Below are 20,948 nucleotides of genomic sequence, written 5' to 3' on the forward strand. Positions count from 1 at the left end.
GACATTGACTCAGAAAGTAAATTTAAATCTCCACATTTAATTATCCTGTGATGTCTGTGTGCCTCAGTGTGTTCACTAATATAGTTCCAAGACAAAATAAAGAAGAGTATTAAAACCTGGGCTTCAGGACTGAAAACACCACTGCTGTTGAACTGTTTTGTGGCTGAAGCCCCTTTAGTCACTTGCAAATTCCAGATGAAGGAAGTGGGATGCTGAGATTATGTGTCTAACCTGTCTAAAGGTTGTCTACATAAAATTTCAATATTTGAGAAATATTCAAAAGTCCTTGAGCTATTTAATGAAAAATGTTTCAAAACAGTTGGTGAGTGACATAACACAATGTAATCCATGGAAAAAACCTCATTCTTCAACACTAACCATTGAAATCTCTTTACTATGAACACTGTTTCATCAATCTAAAAAATGTAACAGAACCGAGTTCTGCTGTCACTTCAAAGTTTCTAAATGCAGGAAAAGTTAATTTTACCAAAGAAACCCAAAGTGGTAACTTCCAGAAGACTTAGAGAAGATTTTTACCCAGGCTTTGCATTATAATAAACTGCCTATGATAATATGCAAAAAAAATCCTTTTGAAACAGCATGCTGGAAGCAGTGGCTGTCAGGAACTGTAAGTGATAACTCACCCCTCTACTACTGCTACCTAACAGGCGAGAAATTGGATATTAAATGTGGTCAGCCAGCTTCAATATCCCAGCAGTATTTCTTTTGTCAAAATGATCTGATAACAGCGGAGATTCATACTTTAAGCTAAGTTGGGTGCTTCATCTCTCAGCAAATTCAGTGCAGAATGACAGATTCTGCTGAAGGAGGATTTGAAGGACCAAAGCCATGAGCCTCTCTCTCTGTAGACTCAGTACGGAGCTTAGTTTCACTGTAATAGCCACGTGTGTTGGAAATTGTCAGTCAGACCTTTCCTCCACATCCACAAAAACTAAAATCACATCTTTCTGATTGGACAGACAAAAGATCCCACCCAAGGTTAGCATTTCTTCTATGCACTATAAGCATATTAGAGAGGCCTAATGTATATCACTCTGAAGTTTGTGAAACAGGGAAACATATCAGACTATTATACATGCATTAACACCTACAGGTGTGTAAAAATAACTTTTAAAAATACTTTCATTTGTCAGATTTTCAATAAACAAAGTATTTCATTTAACACAATGGAATTTACATTATGGTTTCTTTTTACGCTTAGTCTCTGAAATACAAATAAAATTTCAGGCAGCTGCTTTGTCTGCTCAGTACATTCCCAACCTCCCTTAATATTTTTATGTTCACTGGTTATAAGATTTTTTCCTTCTTCATTTTTCTTTTATAATCCAGGATGCAATTACTTCTCAGCTGATACTGCAACTCTCTGAAGAGAGCAATCCCTCTTTGTAAGTCTGGCTGAGGCCAAAAATAGCTCTGTCAGCTTCTGACAGGCTGAACTTAGCCAAGTGAAATGTTTTAACATTTTATCAACTTAATGAACAGTCTTATTTATAATGTGGACAACTTTACTGTCATTATATGCAGACTGCTGAATAGGTTATGGAATGCATTTGTTTGGGGAAATCTGAATATATTAAGAAATAAAATGCAACTGTCTTATATACTGTAAACAATTTTAAGATTAAATATTCTTTGCCCATTTGAAATAAAGGAGTGGCTTAATGGTAACATCCATAACTATAAAAACACCCAAAGAACCACAATGACAAATAACTAACCTCCAAATAATGAAAATTTGCAATATGCAAAAATCACCATTACAAAATTCTATAACCAGTTTAAATATTACTGTTAATGTAACACTGGAAATAACTATGTAGACTAAATAGCTGCAGAGACCTTTAGTACTTATAGGAGAGGGGAAAGGTTAAAAGTACAAAATAAAAAGTCTAACAGAAAAAAAAGTGTGGGTTAACAATTGCTTACCCTCTTTTCTGCTACCTCATCCTCTCCTGTAGACTCTTTGCCATCATGTTCATCTCTCAGGGTTGGCATATGCTTTTTGTGTGCTGGCTCTCTGTTTAAGGTTGTATATCCTATGTGTTCATAAATTGGATTAATTGTCATCTTGGAAATGTATTCAGCTGCCTTCGTTTCAATATAAAGAGTAATCAATCCATCTGTCACCAGGTCATGGATGGACTCAAAACGTTTCTCCCCAACAAAGTGTTTTCCATCGTAGTAGAGTCTGAAGTTTCTGGTTTGACTTCCAAATCTGCCTCAATGAAATGGGAAAGTTGTTTTTTTTAAATAAGAGTAAGCAGAATAAATAAGAGTAAGCAAGCCTTTGCAAACAATTAAAAACACTTTATCACTTAAGGCTGTGACTGTGCTCTGTGTCTTGTCCAGCCGAGCATTGAAACTACTGCTTAGCACAGAGAGGAAGGAGAGATCAACAACAACTGCAGATAGACAGCCAAAACAGTACTGTCCCAGAAGGGGCTGTTTGTTCTGGTATTCTTTTAGCCTTTCCATTATCTATGGAAAAACTGAAAAATTACTTCACACTCCTTACGGCTTTTTTTAGTGCTTCGCTACTTTATCACTGCAGTCAATTTGCTTGGCTGTGATATGAAGAGCTCTCATAACAGAGTCCTCTATTAGAGCCGATCAATACGCAGCTCTGATGCCGTCCCGGACCTCTGCTCCCCTGCTTGCCTGCAGGAAGAGGCCAGTCAAGGTTCAGCTGAGCTCCAGTGCCAACAATTACACTGAAGCAGAACTGCTGCCAGAACCCGAGCAGCACAGGACAAAATGGCACAAGGGCAAGCATTCTTTATTCCTGGCCAAAGGCCCAGGACTAACTCTTCAAGCTTTGTACAAAAGTCCTTCTGTGTTATGCTTGTTAAGTCCCAAGCTTCAAGCAAATCTTTGTAATATACAGGATATATAACACGAAAGCTATCCAACACCAGCCTTCTGCATCAGGATGGAACAGCATTTTGATACAGGCTCTAAGCAACCATTAGAATGCTGAATTTACCTGAACAGCAGCATATTTTTAAAAACTGCACTGAGAATCTGCAACTGTTTTCTGCCTCAAAGAAGTCTAAACATGTGAAAACACACTGGTGTTTGCACTTGGCAACATTTCCTGTGGAGAAGATGGAGGCAAGAAGCTGCTTTCACAGCTCACTCCAGTGCTGTTCTGTGGTCAGACAGCAGGGAGGATATTGGGCCCCTTTATGAGGTCAGATGTGCCAAATAAGTTTTAAGAACTAAATTTGAAAGGATGGATAGGTTTCACGTTACAATCAAATGCTTCATTGGAGATGTTAAGGAACACAGTAAATAATGATACTTTGCTGAAGTGGCTTCTCTTCTCAGCAGGGCCTCACCAAACAGGGGAAAGCATAATTTTAGACCGTGCCTCAGGTGAAATATTGCATTCTTCTTGCAAATATGGACAAAAATACATGGTTCTGGAATCTGTATTTTTTTCTCTCTTCTACATCAAAATGCCAAACCTTCTCATCATCCTATCAATAGTTCTGACAGTGACTGCAACTTCAGAAGCTGCTATTCCTGCAAAACACTCAAATGTAAATGGAATCTGCATCCTGTTCAGTAAGGAAAGGGGATACAATGTGTAGGAACTACGTGGGCATTTTCCTGCAGATTAACTGGTACTTCCATGCATATTTTTATGCAATACTAACTAAAAGTTCATTGAATCAAACATGAGAAATTACAAAATGACAAAAAGAAATACGTTTTTACCCAATGCTCATTTCATCACAAGATACAGTTCTGAGTGAATACAAGTAATGCAGAAAGGACACAGAACTTCTTAAAAGATTATTTGTCTTTCCCACAGGGTCACAGAAGGTGCACCCTCCTACCCCAGGTATGTTTTACTGAGCAGCCCCTATGCTGTAGATCTGTTCAGACTGCTGCACATGAAGTGTGTTGTTGAGAGATACTATAATGAATAGAGTTTCCAAGAGATTAATGGTTTGCCTTTATCTAATTTCCCATTTGTTCCAAATAAATTTTTTTTTCCTTTATTTTTTTCTAATTGGATATGGTGTGGAGAAAGGTAGTGGTTTTCAAATAGAATCCTACTAGTAATAAGACAATAAACCCCCAAAATCTCCACAAATCAATGAAACACCAGTCTTTTACAAAGACTTTACTGTCAATAATGTGTCTCACAATCCTGTTTTATTTCTTTCAAATTAATTTAAATTTTTTTCCTGACCACATAATGACACTATTTTTATCAAATTACAATATTAAAAAAAGCATACATGTTCAACTGAAAATTATTACTAAATACTTAATCTTCAATCTTACTTAAAACTATGGTTTAAATTTTTCCACTAGCAAGACTATTTTCTTATGTTTACTTTCTGTAACATTCCTGCAGCCTAGTTAATTATACATCACCGTGGCAACTAAGCAGAGCCAAGATTTGATATTTCAACTTCCTGATGCTCTCCTCCTAAAGGCAAGTACTAGTACCAGCTGTTTTTTGTTTAATAAGTAGAAAGTGGGACACAGATAAAATATGTTCTCTTTTGGTTTATACAGGGGAACATCAGATGTTTTTCCAAGAAAAAGAATTAGACCTCTGACACGTCAAACAGTTTCATTGTGTCCACTGTGCATTTGTTTGCAAGCAGCAGGACTACAGACAAAAGACTTTTTTTATTCCAAGTTGTCTGAAAAGCAATGACTGTCTAGTTCCTTTGGTTGCCAGTGGGGCAGAGTAGATAACATGGGAAAATGTATTAAACAGCAGAGCAAACGTGGCTGATAATAAAGGATTATAAAGCACTGAGGAGTTGAATTAGGCATCATGCCATGAGAGACAGGCCTCAGAATCAGCCACCTACCTGTCTGCAGCATTCAGTAAAGAAACAAAAGGAAGAAGGGAAGGATTGAGAGCACAGATACACTGTCTTACCATCTGAGAGGATGAATTTTATAGTTCACATACAGAATTGTACAGTAGCTATTCACCACTTTCATAGGTTATTTTATGATGAGAAGAATTTCTAGACACAGGCATTGTTTAGAATGCTAGCTGCAACCAAATGACAAATTATTACCCCTCAGGACTACTTGTGTCGTCCTCAGTTTCAAGCAACTTCATACACTGAACTGGGAAAACTTAAGTCTGAGCTTAAAGGTCACTTGGACTTAATCTTCCCTTGGAGAAAGAGTCTTAATGGGCTTTGCAGCCAGAAGGCAGAAGTCTTTCTTAAAATTAGGTGTCAAAATTTCAGTTCTATCTTCTGAAAACTCTCAACCAACACTTACGACTAGAGTCTTGACACTCCATAAAAAGCCACAGGAATATAAGGAATATTGCCATCACGAATGTCTCTTAATCACGCCGTGTTCTCGGGAGTGAAAACAAATTATTCCATAGATCCTCTTTTGGCCTATTTCCTTGTCAAAGAAAGACAAGCCTTGCATGCAGCCAAAACCTCTTCTACACAATTATCCCTAAAGGTCTCCAGCTCCTGAAAGCAGCTAATTTTCTTTTTTTTTTTAAATATTCATTGGCAACAACATTTCTGACGATGGCTAGGGAGCTGCAGAACTTGCCAACTTCCCAGAATACCTGCCTGACAAATAAAGTTTTCAAAACCTGAGCAGTATTTTACAAGAACACATATATGTGTGAATATGAATAGGAATACATGCAATCAAATGCATTAGGGGTCGATACAAATGGAGACAAAAAAAATCCATGCAGATATGGGTGGGAAGGGCGGCAGAGCACAGTCACTATGGATAGTTTTCCAGAGCCACTTGGAAGGGCAGTACTGGCTAGCAGACTGTTGCTTGATGAACACTAATTTAGTGTAAAGTTATCCCTAAAACCTGGTAACACCCATGCTGAATGCATGATACTTGAGTTCAGCAGGAAAAAAGTATGGCATCCTTCCAAAGAGAAAAGAGATCTCAGACCGGGTACTGCAACATGTCTATCCCCTGCCAATGCAGACACAACCTTTGACTCTCTAACCTCTGTCGAACCTGGATCAAACGAAAAAGTACAGAGCTTGTAGGGTATCACTGATAACAGCTTCCCAGCAGTCTCTCTCAACTGAGGCTGAAGACATCACTGCCCAAACTTCCTTGTCCAAGCCAGAAAACAATACCGCATAAATAGTGTGCCAACAGCAGGCAGGGAGGACCAGAGCAGTGGCACTTCCCTGGGAATCATAAGCACTGTCAGGGACAAAACAACTGCTCTAGGACATCAGCAGTAGGCAACAGTTGCTGAAAGCAATGAAGAAAAAGTGTTATCAGCTCTTGGTACCTGTAATAGAGCATTTCACAAATAAATCTAACAAAACTAGAAAATAATTCCTTTGCTTGTTTTACCATTAACAGCTGATTTTCACCATCTTAAAATTTTGAAAAAGTGTCAGCTGATCAAGTACTATGTTATGCTATTAATATGCAGTAAGACCATTTAATACTTAAGGTAAAAGTTACTGTTCTTGATCAGTGGTAAGCATTTGAAAATAATCTGTTTCGTTTGACCAGATGCATTACCTCTTCTTAGTACTGTATGCCTTATTCCATTTAACCTTACATAAATTGCTGGGATTTATTTGATGATTGAATCAGAACCAATACCAATGTTTTGGGCACTGTTTTACTGCCTTTTCTACCTGATGAAATTCCATGCTTCCTGGAAGTAGACTCCCTATTGTTAGTGGCTAAGACACATTTGAATTCTACATGCACATGGGAATGTATTAAAAGCCTGGTATCTTCTCGTTACACGAGAGCAATATTTGGAGACCTATGCCAGCTTGTCTGGATAAAGATCATCTGAAAATGTTACTAGCAGGAAAGTTACTAACTTTCACAGTTTCCTAATGCATAAATAAGACTTACAAAATTTTTAAAGAAATGTTCTTCAAGAGTTAATTTTACCATGTGGCTTCGTGCTACAGAGAGCTTTCACATTACTTTAAAATAGAACTGTGTTTCAATTAATCTGAATTAACATATCAACCCTACCACTATCTGCTCAGCAAACTTCAAAATGTGCATGCAAATTTTGCTCTATGTAAAACATTTTCATTTTAGGTCATATATGACATTGTTTTTCTGGTATATTTTGAAGTAGAACAACATCAGCAATGTAGCAGGAATTCCACTGCAATTGTGTACTATGGAGATAAACTGCCAGAGCATAATGCTCAAATATGTTCATTTTTGTTTCACTTAGAGTAGCTTTTCCTACAAGGGCTTAAGTTCATAGGGACAAAGAATGGCTGGAAATGCACCTTTAAAGGTCATCCAGTCCAATCCCCCTGCAATAAGCAGTGACATCTTAACCTAGACCAGGATGCTCAGAGCCCCATCCAATGAATTTTCCCAGGGATGGAACATCCCTTGCTTCTCTGGGCAACCTGTTTCAGTGGTTCACCACCCTCATCATAAAAAAAATTATTTTGTATCTACTCTAAAACAACCCTCCTTTAGTTCAAAAGTTACCCATGACTGTCGTATTTCTTTTTTGATTTTCTAGACAATCTCACACTAAAATCAACTTGCTCTTAATTTATCCTTCTAAAACAATGTGGATATTTTAATTCAGTATGTCAAGGAAACCAGAGTGAAAGACATCAAGTGAAAACTCAAAGAAATGTTCTTATTGTAAAATAGCTTTGCAAGTTCAGGAAAGGTTTTTGGAGAGCAGAGTGGAGCAACATTGCTTTTGCTGTTGTTCCTGTTTGTTTGGGTTTTTTCCTAAGGTACACAACAGGTTGTTGTTCAGGGTCTCAAGAAAACCCAAATTCACTTAGATTAAAAAAAAAAAAAACTAAGTGAGATTTCTGTTCCACAGAGAGTTTGTCAAATCTGATTTGCTTTAAGCCACTGCTAATTCAAAGCTTACAATGCAGGTTTACTTAACTTACTTAAAGGTATTACAGAATTTACTATTCACTTAACTTATTTTCTCAGTGTATTCTACCTCTAATCTTCTAGTACTCATCACTTCTTTGCAAACAGTGAGATTCACCAATACACTCATCCTGCTCTCTAAATGGTTTTTCCTCAAAGCTGCCTTCCTTAACAATAAACAAGCATAATAACATAAAATGAGATAGTTCCTGCATACATAACATGCATTGTTAGAATTCTTGGGGCTACTAACAGTTCATCAGTGAAGATTAATGGCTTTTTTTACTATTATATTCTGTTTTTCTAGAATACAATTTCTTCTTTCATCCAAGTGCAGCAATAAATGGGGCAGATGTCAACTTATTACTGAAACTGTTAGAGTTCATTTATCTAAAGATATAAAAGGAAAAAAATTAGCTTGATTCTCTTTCTAGAACCTATAATCAGGAGGAACCATACTCAACTCAGCTGAGCTTCACTAAGTATAAAGGAGGGAGAAGGACAAGGAAAACTGGGCCAGATAACACTTATTGGTGTCAGTTATTTTGGTGTTTGAATAATTAATACATGTTTTGATGAAAATAATTATGACATTAAACAACAATGTAAGGTTATTGTGTGTTATCTTGAAAACATGTCTATAAAGCACCCACAGTATCTACAGCTGATGAAGTACAGGAATAAAGGTGTTTCTCCAAATACAAAAATTTCTAAATATGAATTCCAAAAACATACAAAATAACAGGCTAATAAAAAGGACTAACTTGCAGATAGATTTCTACCTAGCATTTTCTAAAAGCACCAGAGAAAAAGAGGCTTTCCAGTAGAATTTGCAGAAGACAGAAAAGATACTCTCTGACAGGAGAGGAGAGCACAATGTACTTGCATACACAATTTGATTAGCAACTGATTGCATTACGGTTTGATTTTTTCAACTATTATGTCAATTCCAACAGTGCCCAGAAGCTTTAAACCAGGCAGACATTATGCAGCATAAAATCAGCAAAGTCCAACACCGATTCCTGCTCAGGAGCTGTGACTGGGGGTAGACTGAGAGATGGGGTACAACTTTCAGTCTGCCTAGGCCATTTTTAAGATATCCTAGACTTTAGTACTGAACAAGCATGTGAGACAATAGAGAAGAGAAAACATCTTCTCTAATGGAGAAATGAGGCCCACAGAACTTCATGGCCTAAAGCCAAGTCACAATTGAAGCCAAGCAGTGAGCCCAGACCTCCTGATAGCTCACCACAAGCCCAGTGCCTCTGCTGCCCAGCAGATCACAGCAGAGCTTTGTGGCTCAGCAGGAGCTGCAGCCAGGGTGAAGGACACGGCATCAACGAACACGAGCTGTGGACACTGAGCACAGGCATCTCTTGGACAAGCTCTCCCAAAAAACCTCACAACACACTGAAGCAGAGTATTCCTCTGAGAAGTGCTGAACTTAACACCAGCAGGAGAGACTGCAGTAAACTGAATTGCTAAAGATAAATTAGACACTCTAGCCAAAAGAAAACAGAGCTGACAACAACAACAGATGGGAAGAGGAGGGAAGGAGAACAGGAACACAGCAAGAAGACATGAACCATAAGGAAAAAAGCATTCTAGTCTGTGGGAGGACCTAGGTAGCCAGTTAATTACTCATTAAGGTTAGTAGCTATTTATTATTATTCTGAATACTTAAGTGAAGCCATTTCAGTAGTACCCAGGTGCACTTACATAAGGCAGATGATAAGCAGACACCTCAGGTGTTTACTGATAGCTGAACCTTACATGTTATTGACAAAGTAACAGAGTCAATTATTTAGTGTGAAATTTTATGTGTAGGAAAATAAACTTTTTATATGGAATATAATTTAGATAGAGGGCCAATTGTTTTACTTGAAGCAGAAAAGCAAGCTCCAGAACTTATTACCACTTTTTCCCCCGGTTTTTTTTTCAGCTAGCAACCAAGGAATATTATATGAATATTTTAGAAAGGATTCTAGAAACTGAATTCAACCCATGCTACTGCCAATCACTTCATTTGCAAATCAGGTAAAAAATACACAGAAAGATATGCAAAGTTTAGTCTTTAAAATGGTCTTTATAATTTTTCCCCTACCAACGAGCATGATGTCAGATTGTTACCATGGTAAAGTGAAGAGATGCAGTTAGCTACTGCTTTGCTGGGCTCCTTCTGACTACTTACAGATCAGCTGTAGATGGAGGATAAACTATGATCAGATTTTGATACATTCATAATTCAAAAAACATAATTCAGTTATTATCATGTAGAAAGTACTTTCAAACAGTTCTTCTTTCCCCAACTGCTCTCCCATGTCCCAGTATGTACAACAAGGCTTTTCAGGAGAATGCAGATCAACAATGTTAATCTCTGAATTCAAGAAGGCTTTGGCAGACGTTGAATTCTACACGTGTAAGTAATCCCACAGCAATCCACACGTGTTCTGGAACAGCACTACACACGTGTCCCAAAAGAGCCACTGGAAATAACCAGCATCCAGCCACCAAAGCAGTCATCCTCTGAAACTTAAAAGGTTCATTTGCAGCATTATGCCCTAATAGCCTACCAATTAGGTCTCCTTTTAAAATATCTGTGGCTAGTTTCTTAAAAAAATAACTTAGGGATTGAGAATGGATGTATGAATTTGCACCATACATGTTGACTAAAATAAAGATCACTAATTTTTGACGTTCATTTCACCTGAAGAATTCTTTCTTGATGCTACACAATATTCAATGTGCCCAAGCCTCCAAACATAAAGAAAACATGACTCATAATCATGGCTCACATTATTACCTTTTTTTTTTTTTTTTAAATCATGCTGCAGAACCTTATTTCAATTCATTCTCAGTATCACAACAATAGAATTTGCAGGAAGGGAAACCATGGTAACCAATTAAATGTGCTACAGCAGCTATCTGCTCAAAAGAACATGCAGTACCATCACACTTCAACGCCTACCACTAGTACACTCTCTACCCATTTCCTCTTTATCCTCATCCTAATTATTAAACAAGCTCTCCACCACAGAAGGCTACATTGCAAACCATGTCTATTGTTACTGTCATTTGCTATAGGTCTTAACATTAAGAAATGTACTACTCTTTTGCCAAATGTAAAAGCAGATCTAATAGCTCCAGAAGTGAATTAGGAATTTTCATTATTTTAAATCTGCTCGGAACATTGAATTAACATTACAATGTGTTCTATATATTTTTATTCTAATAGAGACTTGCTGATATGTATGGGCACAGATATATATCTATGATTGTTTTCTCATGTTAGCAATTTTTTTTAAACCTCAAGATTGCAAAACATTTTCAGTGGCATTCTCTGATTGATTAATTAATTAGTAAAGATTGGTGAATGCCTCAATGATTAAGTACAGGCGTTAAATATAGTAGGCTGCTGATTTGCTGCTCTCAGTTGTGTTTATGCTTCATTCTCCTTTACATGGTATCTGAGCTGACACAATTTTACAGGCCTTCTTAGGCTCTGAAGATCAATTTTATTTGAAGGACAGCTCTGACTATTTAGTCAAACTTCTATACTTCAAAGAACATTTAAATTGTAATTTTCTTTTTCTTTAAGAACATACTTCTCTCTCTTACAAATCCTGAAAAAAATTTCTGAAAAAACCCCACCATCTTTTGTTTCAAATTTATATTTAAAAGGTAGTCTACCTTTAAAAAAGTCATGATGCAAATTAATTGCACAATACTGGATGAAAGTAGACAAAAATAGCTCATCATAAGACGATCAAAATGCAGCTTGTTATATAAGTGGAAAGAAGATTTTACAGTAACTCAACAGCAACTTTAAAAAAATGAAAAGTGTTTTTGGGTAAGAGTCACTTTCCCTACCTTACTCAATTAACTATTCCATAGTATTGCACTAAGAACAGCTGACCTCTTTGCTTAAGCTTGCAAAAAGTATTATTTTTTCCTGTCCTATATTTGGTTATTTAAGTGGTGCTAGGCTATGTCTGTAGCTATAGCAGCTCAGGAACAAGATCTTTAGATCTACTAAAGCTAGTTCCATAAAAGCACCACAGCCTAATGCTTCACAGTGGTCAAAAACTCATTTAGAAGGCTTTAGAGAACAAAGAACTGAAACACGTGCTGCGGCTCATCTTGAACAGGATGTGCAGTCCTGGCTGGTATGGACACCGAGATTTTGGACATCAGCTACAATAGCTGGTGGAACCAAATGTAACACGGAAAGCGTCCCATGATGATTTGAGGAATTGTCTGGCTTGGGTCCTCAGGACATATCACAAAAAGCTTGTTGTTCTCATTTCAGAAAAGATGGCAGGAAACATTCCATTACAGAGACATCATACCTTGCCACAGGAAGGGACATGATCCTGTTTCACTACACTGCTCTTCATGACTGGATGCACTGGGTTTTTCAGGATTCCCAGGCACGCTGGCACAAGCACAGGAAGAAGACATCTGCCAGAGCTGGACGTGCTGGGCCGTCTGTCTCACTGAATTGCCTGCCTCCCCGGCAGAGCCATCGGCAGCTACAAGCCAGGAAACAAACCTGTCTCAGTCTCAACATCAGCTGCTCCTACCCAGAGCTACCACAAGGCTTTTATGTCTTGATGAACTGGGATTTCATGATGCAATCACACTTCATAGGCAGTTTCCAATTTGCCCTAGCCAGAACTGACAGACTGTCAATGACTGACACATCAGACAACAAACAGTGAGAGAGACTGAGTAGATACACAGAAATACTGAGGGAACCAAGTATTTATGCCAAGAGTTGATAGTACCTTCAAGAATCCAAATTTTACTGAACTTTTTTTCCATTTTTTACCGAAATGTGCCTGAAAACCAATCAGAAAACAAAGATATTTAATTTTATGTTTTGCCACTATGTTATTGCAGAATTAGAGCACCTCTAGAGAATTGCTGGGTTAACTTCATAAAATTCTTGGAATCTGTTCTGTGTCTGTTTTTTTATGTAACAGCTGACCAAGTTTTATTCCTCCCATACCTTCTAAGAGATAAAACAAAGGTAAAGAAGGAAAAGCAAAAATCACACTGAAGTGATCTTAAAGTTAGCATGACTGCTTCAGAGACAGAGTGGCACTTAAACCTAGTATGAAAATACCAGATTTGTTCATACAACCAGAAGAGAAAGGGTGAAATTAGAGACCCTGAACTCAATCAAAGCTTTCTGTTGAACTTGGAAATGTTTTGCTCATACATACCATCCTACTGACAAGCTCTGGTTTTGGCCATGGAAATTACATTCTTAAATTCCTGCTGGGATTATCTAAACTGCAGATGGGGCTATCTTTGTCATCTGGCAGTGTAGTGACCCAAACACAAGCGATGCTCTCAGAAAATGACAGAACTACATAAACTCATCACGGCAATCACAGCAAACTTCTCACAGTCAGGATGCAGAGAGAGACTGCAGAAAGGACCTAGTCTTGAAGAGAGGCTACAATGTCAGAAACACAGTCAGTGAGCATTTTGGCTAATGGTCATATTCTGCATTTATAATTCCAGGGAGAGGAAAAACAAAAACTGAGAAAAATTCTGCTACACTGCCTAGTAGTGATAAAAAATAAATCCTAGTGGTAAAATGCCAATGTGTAGAAGACAGAGCACCACAGTTCACAGAGTTCATACCTAAGATATGAGAGTTAACACCCTCATTCACACACTTGGAAGGCCAACAGCAAGACAACAGAGCATTACCTGCTGTGGGAAGGAAAGCAGCCACCTAGACACACTGCCCATGATACACAAGTCATTTACCATTTAAGCATCATGAAGTGGCTGCAAGATGCTGCAGTTTCAGTTTCTGATGTGTTTTCCCAAACACTGAACTTTGTCAAAATAAGTCACTGATAACAACTTTGCTATAATTTGAAACCTCTTCCCAAACTGATCACTAACAACTTTTCTCTATTTGGTATAAAATTGATTTTATTGTTTTCAAAGGGGTTTTCCAGTGTGAGAGATACCATCAAACCTGGGAAAAAAGCCATCTTTTGACTTGCTGGACTGGAGGTGCATTTGAAAAACAACCTGTAGCAGTACATCCTACAAGATGCTCAACAGCTTCAGACTAGTCTACAGGCCCTGTGTCTTCTGCACCATTGGAAGCAGGGAGTGGGAGCCCTGCCTTCAAGCCAGGTGTTACAAAAACTGATTTCTTTGTAGCTTTAAAAGAATATTGCAAGAGCAGAAGATGATGAAATTGAGAACTGTTTTAATAAGAAATACCAAATTTACACTGCTAATGAAAGTCAGTGTAAATGTCACTAATGTTTCTCTTTCAATCTTATTACTACAGAAACAAATATCCTATGAAAATATACTCTTTTTTTCCCCTGAAAAACTAATTCATCACAACCTATTATTTCAAGACATTATTATTTTAATCATAATCTTATTTTACCCATACAAAACTTTCAGTAACTGCATCTTCTCCTTCAATGTTTTTCTGTCCCACTTAGATTTACAACATTGCTAATAATCACTATCTCCCATCTGAGTACTCAGGTGTACAGCACAGGTCAATAAAACCTCCAATGTCTTAAAAGTAATGAAGCTATTTAAACCTTACAGCTACTTTTTGAGTTTTTTATTTATAGCTGACCTGCTTGCCAGAACTTTGCAGAATGAAGAAGTAGATCTGCAAGCACTGTTAGCTAACAGGTGTTCAGACCAAAAAAGGCCTCCTGATTTGTTGCCATCCCATGGAGAGACTAGGGAAGACTAAGTGTTCTTCAGCTGCCTGGCCAGTGCATGGCAGACTAGTCAGGGAACTCATAATGTGCCTTTTATTTCTTGATCACCTGCTCTCCCAACATCTGCATGGGGTCACATCTGTATCATACTGGGAGAAGGGCAAAATGAAGCCCCACCAGCAAAACCACAATTGCTGTTATCCTGATGGTGCAAACAATAAGGAATATCAGCACTTCAAAAAAGGGCAAGGACGGTCAAAGATACCAAATCTGTAACTAGGGTAAAAAAGTATAATGATGAAAAAGAAATTTAAACAATTACGAAGAATTTTATGATCTGAGGTCAGCAACACAGTAAAACCATTTGAATATTTTATAAATTTAAAAATGAAATATTAATTACTGACCTTAATGCCAAAGTGTAGGTTCCAGGTTGCCTTTGGCTTTCACGAATGAGATAGCTTCCCTCTGCAACACTTAATAATTGGTCAGCTTCCTCCCTTGAGATCATCCCATGGAATCTAAGGAACAAAAAGTTTTTTTAAACACATGCCTCTTCTCTTTTAAATCACCTTTTGGTCTTCATTTAAAAGGCACCAACAATAGTAATTAAAAAAGAAACAAACATAAAAATGACTGATTTGCAGGAATCTACAGTTTGAATTAATTTCTCTTTCTGCCTGTATTTGAAGTTACTTCAAATGGTTTAGAAAGGCTTCTAGGAAAGAATATCCATGAAACAAGTATATTGCTTTTAAATCTGTATTTATCAATTTAATGTGTAGAAATAAATCTGTTTTCTCCTGCTGGCTTCACATGTTTTGTGCTAGTGGCATGCAATCAAACATTTTTAAGCATTTGAGGATATTTTATGTGATCCCTGAGATTTTAGCAAGTTGCTGTAATCTCAGTAATTGCTGATGTAATAACCCAGCAACACTACACGTCTTTTATCAAAATAAACATAAGTAAGATCTTTGTTTCTCCACACTAAATCTAACCATCTTTGCATTAGCAGCCTGAAACAGAAGACAGAGACTGATCATATATTGCATTTGGGATCCAAATATCTTTTCTTCCTAAACAGAAGCACATTTTGCAAAGCCAACAGGAGAGGGGGATAGAAAAAGACAATCCCTTGAAAGTACAAAAATGTATGTATATTTTCCTCACTTAAAGTAGCACTCAGTGATATCCATATCCATCAGAAACTGCAGCTGTAATTTTAGGCAGACAAAAGTGATGGCAGTGTAATAATGATCTGACGGTGAGACACACTGCTGTAAAACGTGCAGAAGAAACAAAGAGCACAGACTAAACACTTAACACCTTTTCTGGAACTGTTATTAACCAATATGTCAGGATAAACCACTTTCAGAGATGTCTGTTACTTACTCTCTTCCATAATATTTGGGTCTGTTCTCTACCTAGAAGAAACAACAGAAATTGTAATGTTTCATAACAAGAGAAGCTATACAGTAAGTGGACTGTTTACAATACAGTATTAAAACCAGAAAGGGATATAATGTGAAAGTGCAGGCAAAAATAATCTAGAACAGAATTTCTCCTGTGATTAGAACATAGGGAACCAAAGGGAGACCTTCAGAAAACATTGCACTTGTAAATGGCTTAAAATGGAGTGAGAAAGGATGAGCCACTTGGATCTTGTTATCCTCAGGATTCTGCATATACAAAGTGATGGCATTAAATATTGCTTTTACAAAGTGCCAGATAGGGGAAATGAGTTTGCACTTCATGCATGTAAGCACACCATACTGTTGAGTGCACTAATACAGAGAAACATCTATAAAACTCTTCAATTTACAGGTTACCTTCCATCACAGGGCTGTTGGTGCCCTGCTGAAATAAAGCCACTACTATATAGCCCCCACAGAGTGAGGGCAAATGGTTGAGTAAATCATCAAGAGCCTAAGACTTGTGCTTCTTGACTTCACTAAACTGTGTGATCTGCAGTATCACCTAAAAGACTTCAAAAGCAGGTGTGCATGTGTTGTGTAGTGTAACTCCACCTTGCTGTGCTCCAGAGACCTTATGGTGTAAATGCACACAATATGCAGGGGTGTCAGGGTACAAGTTGCCTGATAGTTTTTTTAGATGAAGTAAGGCATCTTCATTTGTCCAGGAAGTTTAGAGCCAAGTGAGGAACAGCATATCCCACAGAAATCAGCTAAGCCACCAGGTTATCCTTTCTTGCTAAATTTGAAGGGGGAAACTCTTTGGGGAGTAAAAGTCAACAGTTATACAACCTGAATTACAGAAGTATAAAAGAAATATAAAACAATCCAGCTATGCTGAAACATGGAATGCCACATTAGTTTCTTTTTTTCCATCTTTTCAACAAAAAGCCTATTAATAATATTAGTGCTTCTCTCCAGTTTTTTTCAGTGGAGTATAAAGATTTCAGACATCCAAAACAACAAAAAACAACATACATCCTGATGTACAGTTTAATAACAATTCTTCAACATTCCCAGCAAATAAAAAGCTATTGTAATGATTCATCACTTTGGAAAAAACATTCCATCACTGGAAAGATTTATCATGTTCTAAAATATTTCCTTTTCCTTTATAACAGCAAATGAGAGTTGCCTGGTGTGATAGCTGTTTTCAAAGGGCCTGAAGAGACTGGATTATTTCAAAAAAGAAGAAAGGCCTTAGATATTTTTTGTTAAATGTAGGCTATTTCTTCAATAAGAAGATAGCAACATAAACAGGAAAAAAAGAGAAAGCATTTTATTGTTGTTATTATAGAAACTTGCAATAATTCTGAACCAAAACCCTTAAGCCAAGACACTAGTTTAGGGCAGCTGTTAAAAGAAGAATCCTGTCACGAATAAGATTTTGTTGTCTGTCTAGTGAGATTTTATCTTTATCTCAGTGAATTTATAAGACAGAACTGGAAAATTTATATAAGCAAAAGCATTCCTTTTCAGACATGGATTAGTAACTTGACAGGGCATCTTCAGAGTACTTGCAAGTCCTAAGAAAATTTATAATATACTCTGTGCAAACATTTGAAAATGTGAACGGGCAGATGACTGAAACAAAGCATCTGAAAAAAGCCCCACAGGATTTCCAGACATTCATAGCTAGGCTTGCAGTTCATTTTAGTGGATGATGAGTTAAAAAGGAAAATAACCACTTCACTGTCTCTACTGATCAGTTTTACCAACTTGCAATAACTTCAGTATTGATGTTGATGTGCAACACTTCTTGCTTCCATAAGACTCAGTGCAGCTGGAACCTCAATTCACTGAGATTTTTTTATTGCCTGTTTATTTGTGGTTTGGGGTTTTTTTAATCACTTTTTACATTTACGATGATATTAGGGGGTTTTGACATCTATACTGACATACATTAAGACTTCAAGAAAATTCCATCAGAACTCAGCAGGGGCCTTCTAATTCACTCAGAATGACTGGGCTGCATACACAGTGCAGTTTGTGTGCACTGAGAAAACCACACAGACTCTCTGTAAGCCAAATTTACCATGTAAGACAGTAAACACTGTTCTCAGGCTTTCTGTAAAGCTTCTGACAGGTGTTACACCAACTGCACCCTTTGCAACTTAGACACAGTGTTCTTATCCTTAACTGCACTGGAACCAGAAGCAACGTGCAGCTTTCTTGGTCTTTTGTGTTTCCTTGGACTTCAAAGAGCTCCTGGCAGACTGTATTCTACAAAATTAATTCTACAAATGACAATTGCAGGCATCCACGTATCCTCCCTTTGCACATGAGCACTGAAAGCCAAAACAGTTTAGTTCAGAAGCTTCAACAGCCTAACTTTCACAGTTTGTCATCCATAAGTTAACGAGACAAAACCAAAACATCTGGACTGGAACTAAACCCATCCAAGAAAGGAAATATATTTTAAAATAAGATGATAGCAAGAAATTGGTCCTATTAGCTAAATATGTTAGCTGAAAATACAGTTTAATTATCCTCTACAGAATTCTTTTCTGATTTGGCGATATTTTTGGACCAAAGCATTGCTGAGTGTGAATAAGAGCAGCCATAGCTGCTTCTTTTTTTCGTATCCAGCAAAGATCAGCCGAACACTACCTTTTGACTTCTCAGGATTTTTACTTATGGGAAAAATTTCATGTTGCTGTTTGCTTGGCAAGGTTTTAAAAATTGCTTCTAACTTGGAAAGAAAATGGGGGGGGAAAAGCATGAGATATTTGTTTTCAATGTGTTTCTTTGTAAATCACTAATGCAGAGGCCACGGGAAAAAATTAAGGACTCCCTGTGATACCTTCAAGAAACACAAAGATCAACAATATATCCATCACTGCTTAATTTGTCATTGTTTCAAACTGAGGGGTGAAGGCAATGAAACCAAATTTATGAACAGACAAATCAAGCAGACATGGCAAGTGCCTTACAGTAGACATTCCTTTGTAAAAGAGCTTAGCTATAATGAAATTTGGAAAGTCACCATGGTCAAATAGCAGATAAAGCCACCTTTACAAACAGCTCTAATAAGGATAGACATTATATATGCCCATATTCTGTCTTTCTTGACCATTTTCACAATACTACACAGAGATGCTGTTTAACAGGTTTATTAACTATTAGCACTGAATTAGGACGAAGCCTCCTAAAAGGACAGAAAAAGACAGTGATTTTAATTATCTTCATACTATGTACTTTTTTAATATAGTTATTTAAAATTGTTCATTGAATGCTTTTATGTGTCAGTCAAGGCTGCCCTAAATATGCCAACGCATGCACAGGTGTATATAAGATTATATGCATAAAAATATTAATTTCATGGAGGAAATACAGTATTAATTGGACAACCAACATTATAATTTACATGCAAGCCTCACGCAGAAGTCAAATAACCTTAGAATGTCATGGAATTATCAACTTTAACCTCATGGAGTATTAAAAGGCTCAGCTCTGCTGCACCTTCACAATAAAAACTTCCAAATGAATGCAATGCTCTTTTTACTTCAGTGTCTCTCCACTGATCTGTGTGTTGCTCTGATATGAAACTGGTGTAGCAGAGCAGAAACTTCAATTCTTTGTATTTGAGAAGCATTTCAAGTTAAGTAGGTCATTCTGTTGAATACACCTCTCAGTATCAGCACTTGTACAATGTGTGCCTTTGCACATGCAATAAAGGGTTGGGGTTTTTCTTACGGAATGATTTCCAATTATTCTTTAACAAGTGCTTTTTCCCCTAATCATGACTCCTGCTTTTGTCAACAAGTGGATTACAATAAGGCAAGAAGAGCAATTTATGTGTTAATACCTCACCAAATTACACATTGTTCATTCCCACTGACCTCTTTGATGTTCTCAGGACCAAAATTCTCTTCCTAATATTATGAATTTGTTTATACAGCTGAATAATTCAAGCACTTAGGAAAAGATTCTGCTTCCCACTGACTCATGTGTGGCTGCTAATAGAAACCCAGCTGAGAAAGAACAGATCACAAAGCTCAATGCAAGCAGGAGAGGCTGAGACCAGAGAGAAAGGTTAACAAGTTACTGCTTGCTGAATATATTTTCACTTCAAATCAGCTCAGCTGCATAAATTGTTCAACACTTATAATGAAAAACTCTTATCTGCATTATAAAGAATTAACGCAGAAGTAGGAAAATGCACACTGATAATGTACTTCTTCAATTTTACCTCTATTAGTTAAAAAATAAGCTTCCACCTTTTTTTTTAAATAAACTAATTCTTCAATGATAAGATGTGCATTTAATATGCTCTGTTCTGCAGCTAAATACCTGACTGATTCTTTCATAGTTTTGTGTTATTTACTTTTATTCTCACTAGTTTCTAAATCTACAGCTTTTATTTCTCAGTTTCTACAACAACGTTCGTGGTGCAGACACAGGTTTACTCCACAGAGTTCAAGAAGCTATTTTAAAACACAACTGTCTCATTTTTTGTTCACTCTGACACAGGGATAGTTTTACCCTTACTTAAAGTTTGTCATATATCATAATCTTGTTTTGGAATAAATTAATAGAAATATGACATTACAGACACTAATGTGTTGCATTTCATTTTCCACTGATGACAGGACTTAGCGGCGTTTCGATTGTTTGTGGTACTTGTGCAATCCCCCACTGACTGTAACAGGCCACCACTACCCATAGCAAATTTTCCTTTGTAAACCAGTCCAAGTTCTTAATTAACTATCTCTATTAGAGCTAGTAACATTTTCCAATTAACAGAATTTAAATTCAGTGAAAATGAGGATGAGAGAGTTGTAGTAGTAAGTGTGATTTGTATTTGAAGAAGGTTTACACAGACACTTTTATATTTGGCTGGCAAGTT

At 37.1% G+C, this 20,948-nt stretch overlaps 1 protein-coding gene across 3 annotated transcripts in view; it reads right to left on the reverse strand.

Moving 5' to 3' along the window:
• The window catches only part of CHN1 (chimerin 1), a 92,258-nt gene that overhangs the window by 45,939 nt on the left and 25,371 nt on the right, over positions 1-20,948 (reverse strand). The window contains exons 4-6 of one of the 3 annotated variants that reach the window (XM_041472824.1): positions 16,020-16,051; positions 15,032-15,145; positions 1,948-2,236 (exon numbers count right to left, since the gene is read on the reverse strand). In XM_041472824.1, the coding sequence (XP_041328758.1) occupies positions 1,948-2,236; positions 15,032-15,145; positions 16,020-16,051 (435 nt within the window). Of the gene's footprint in view, positions 1-1,947; positions 2,237-12,251; positions 12,315-15,031; positions 15,146-16,019; positions 16,052-20,948 lie in introns of those variants that run through there. The other 2 variants (XM_041472825.1, XM_041472826.1) reach the window with 2 other exon arrangements.

This window comes from Pyrgilauda ruficollis, unplaced genomic scaffold (assembly GCF_017590135.1).
Source record: "Pyrgilauda ruficollis isolate IOZ18807 unplaced genomic scaffold, ASM1759013v1 scaffold3, whole genome shotgun sequence".
NCBI classification, from domain to species: domain Eukaryota; kingdom Metazoa; phylum Chordata; class Aves; order Passeriformes; family Passeridae; genus Pyrgilauda; species Pyrgilauda ruficollis.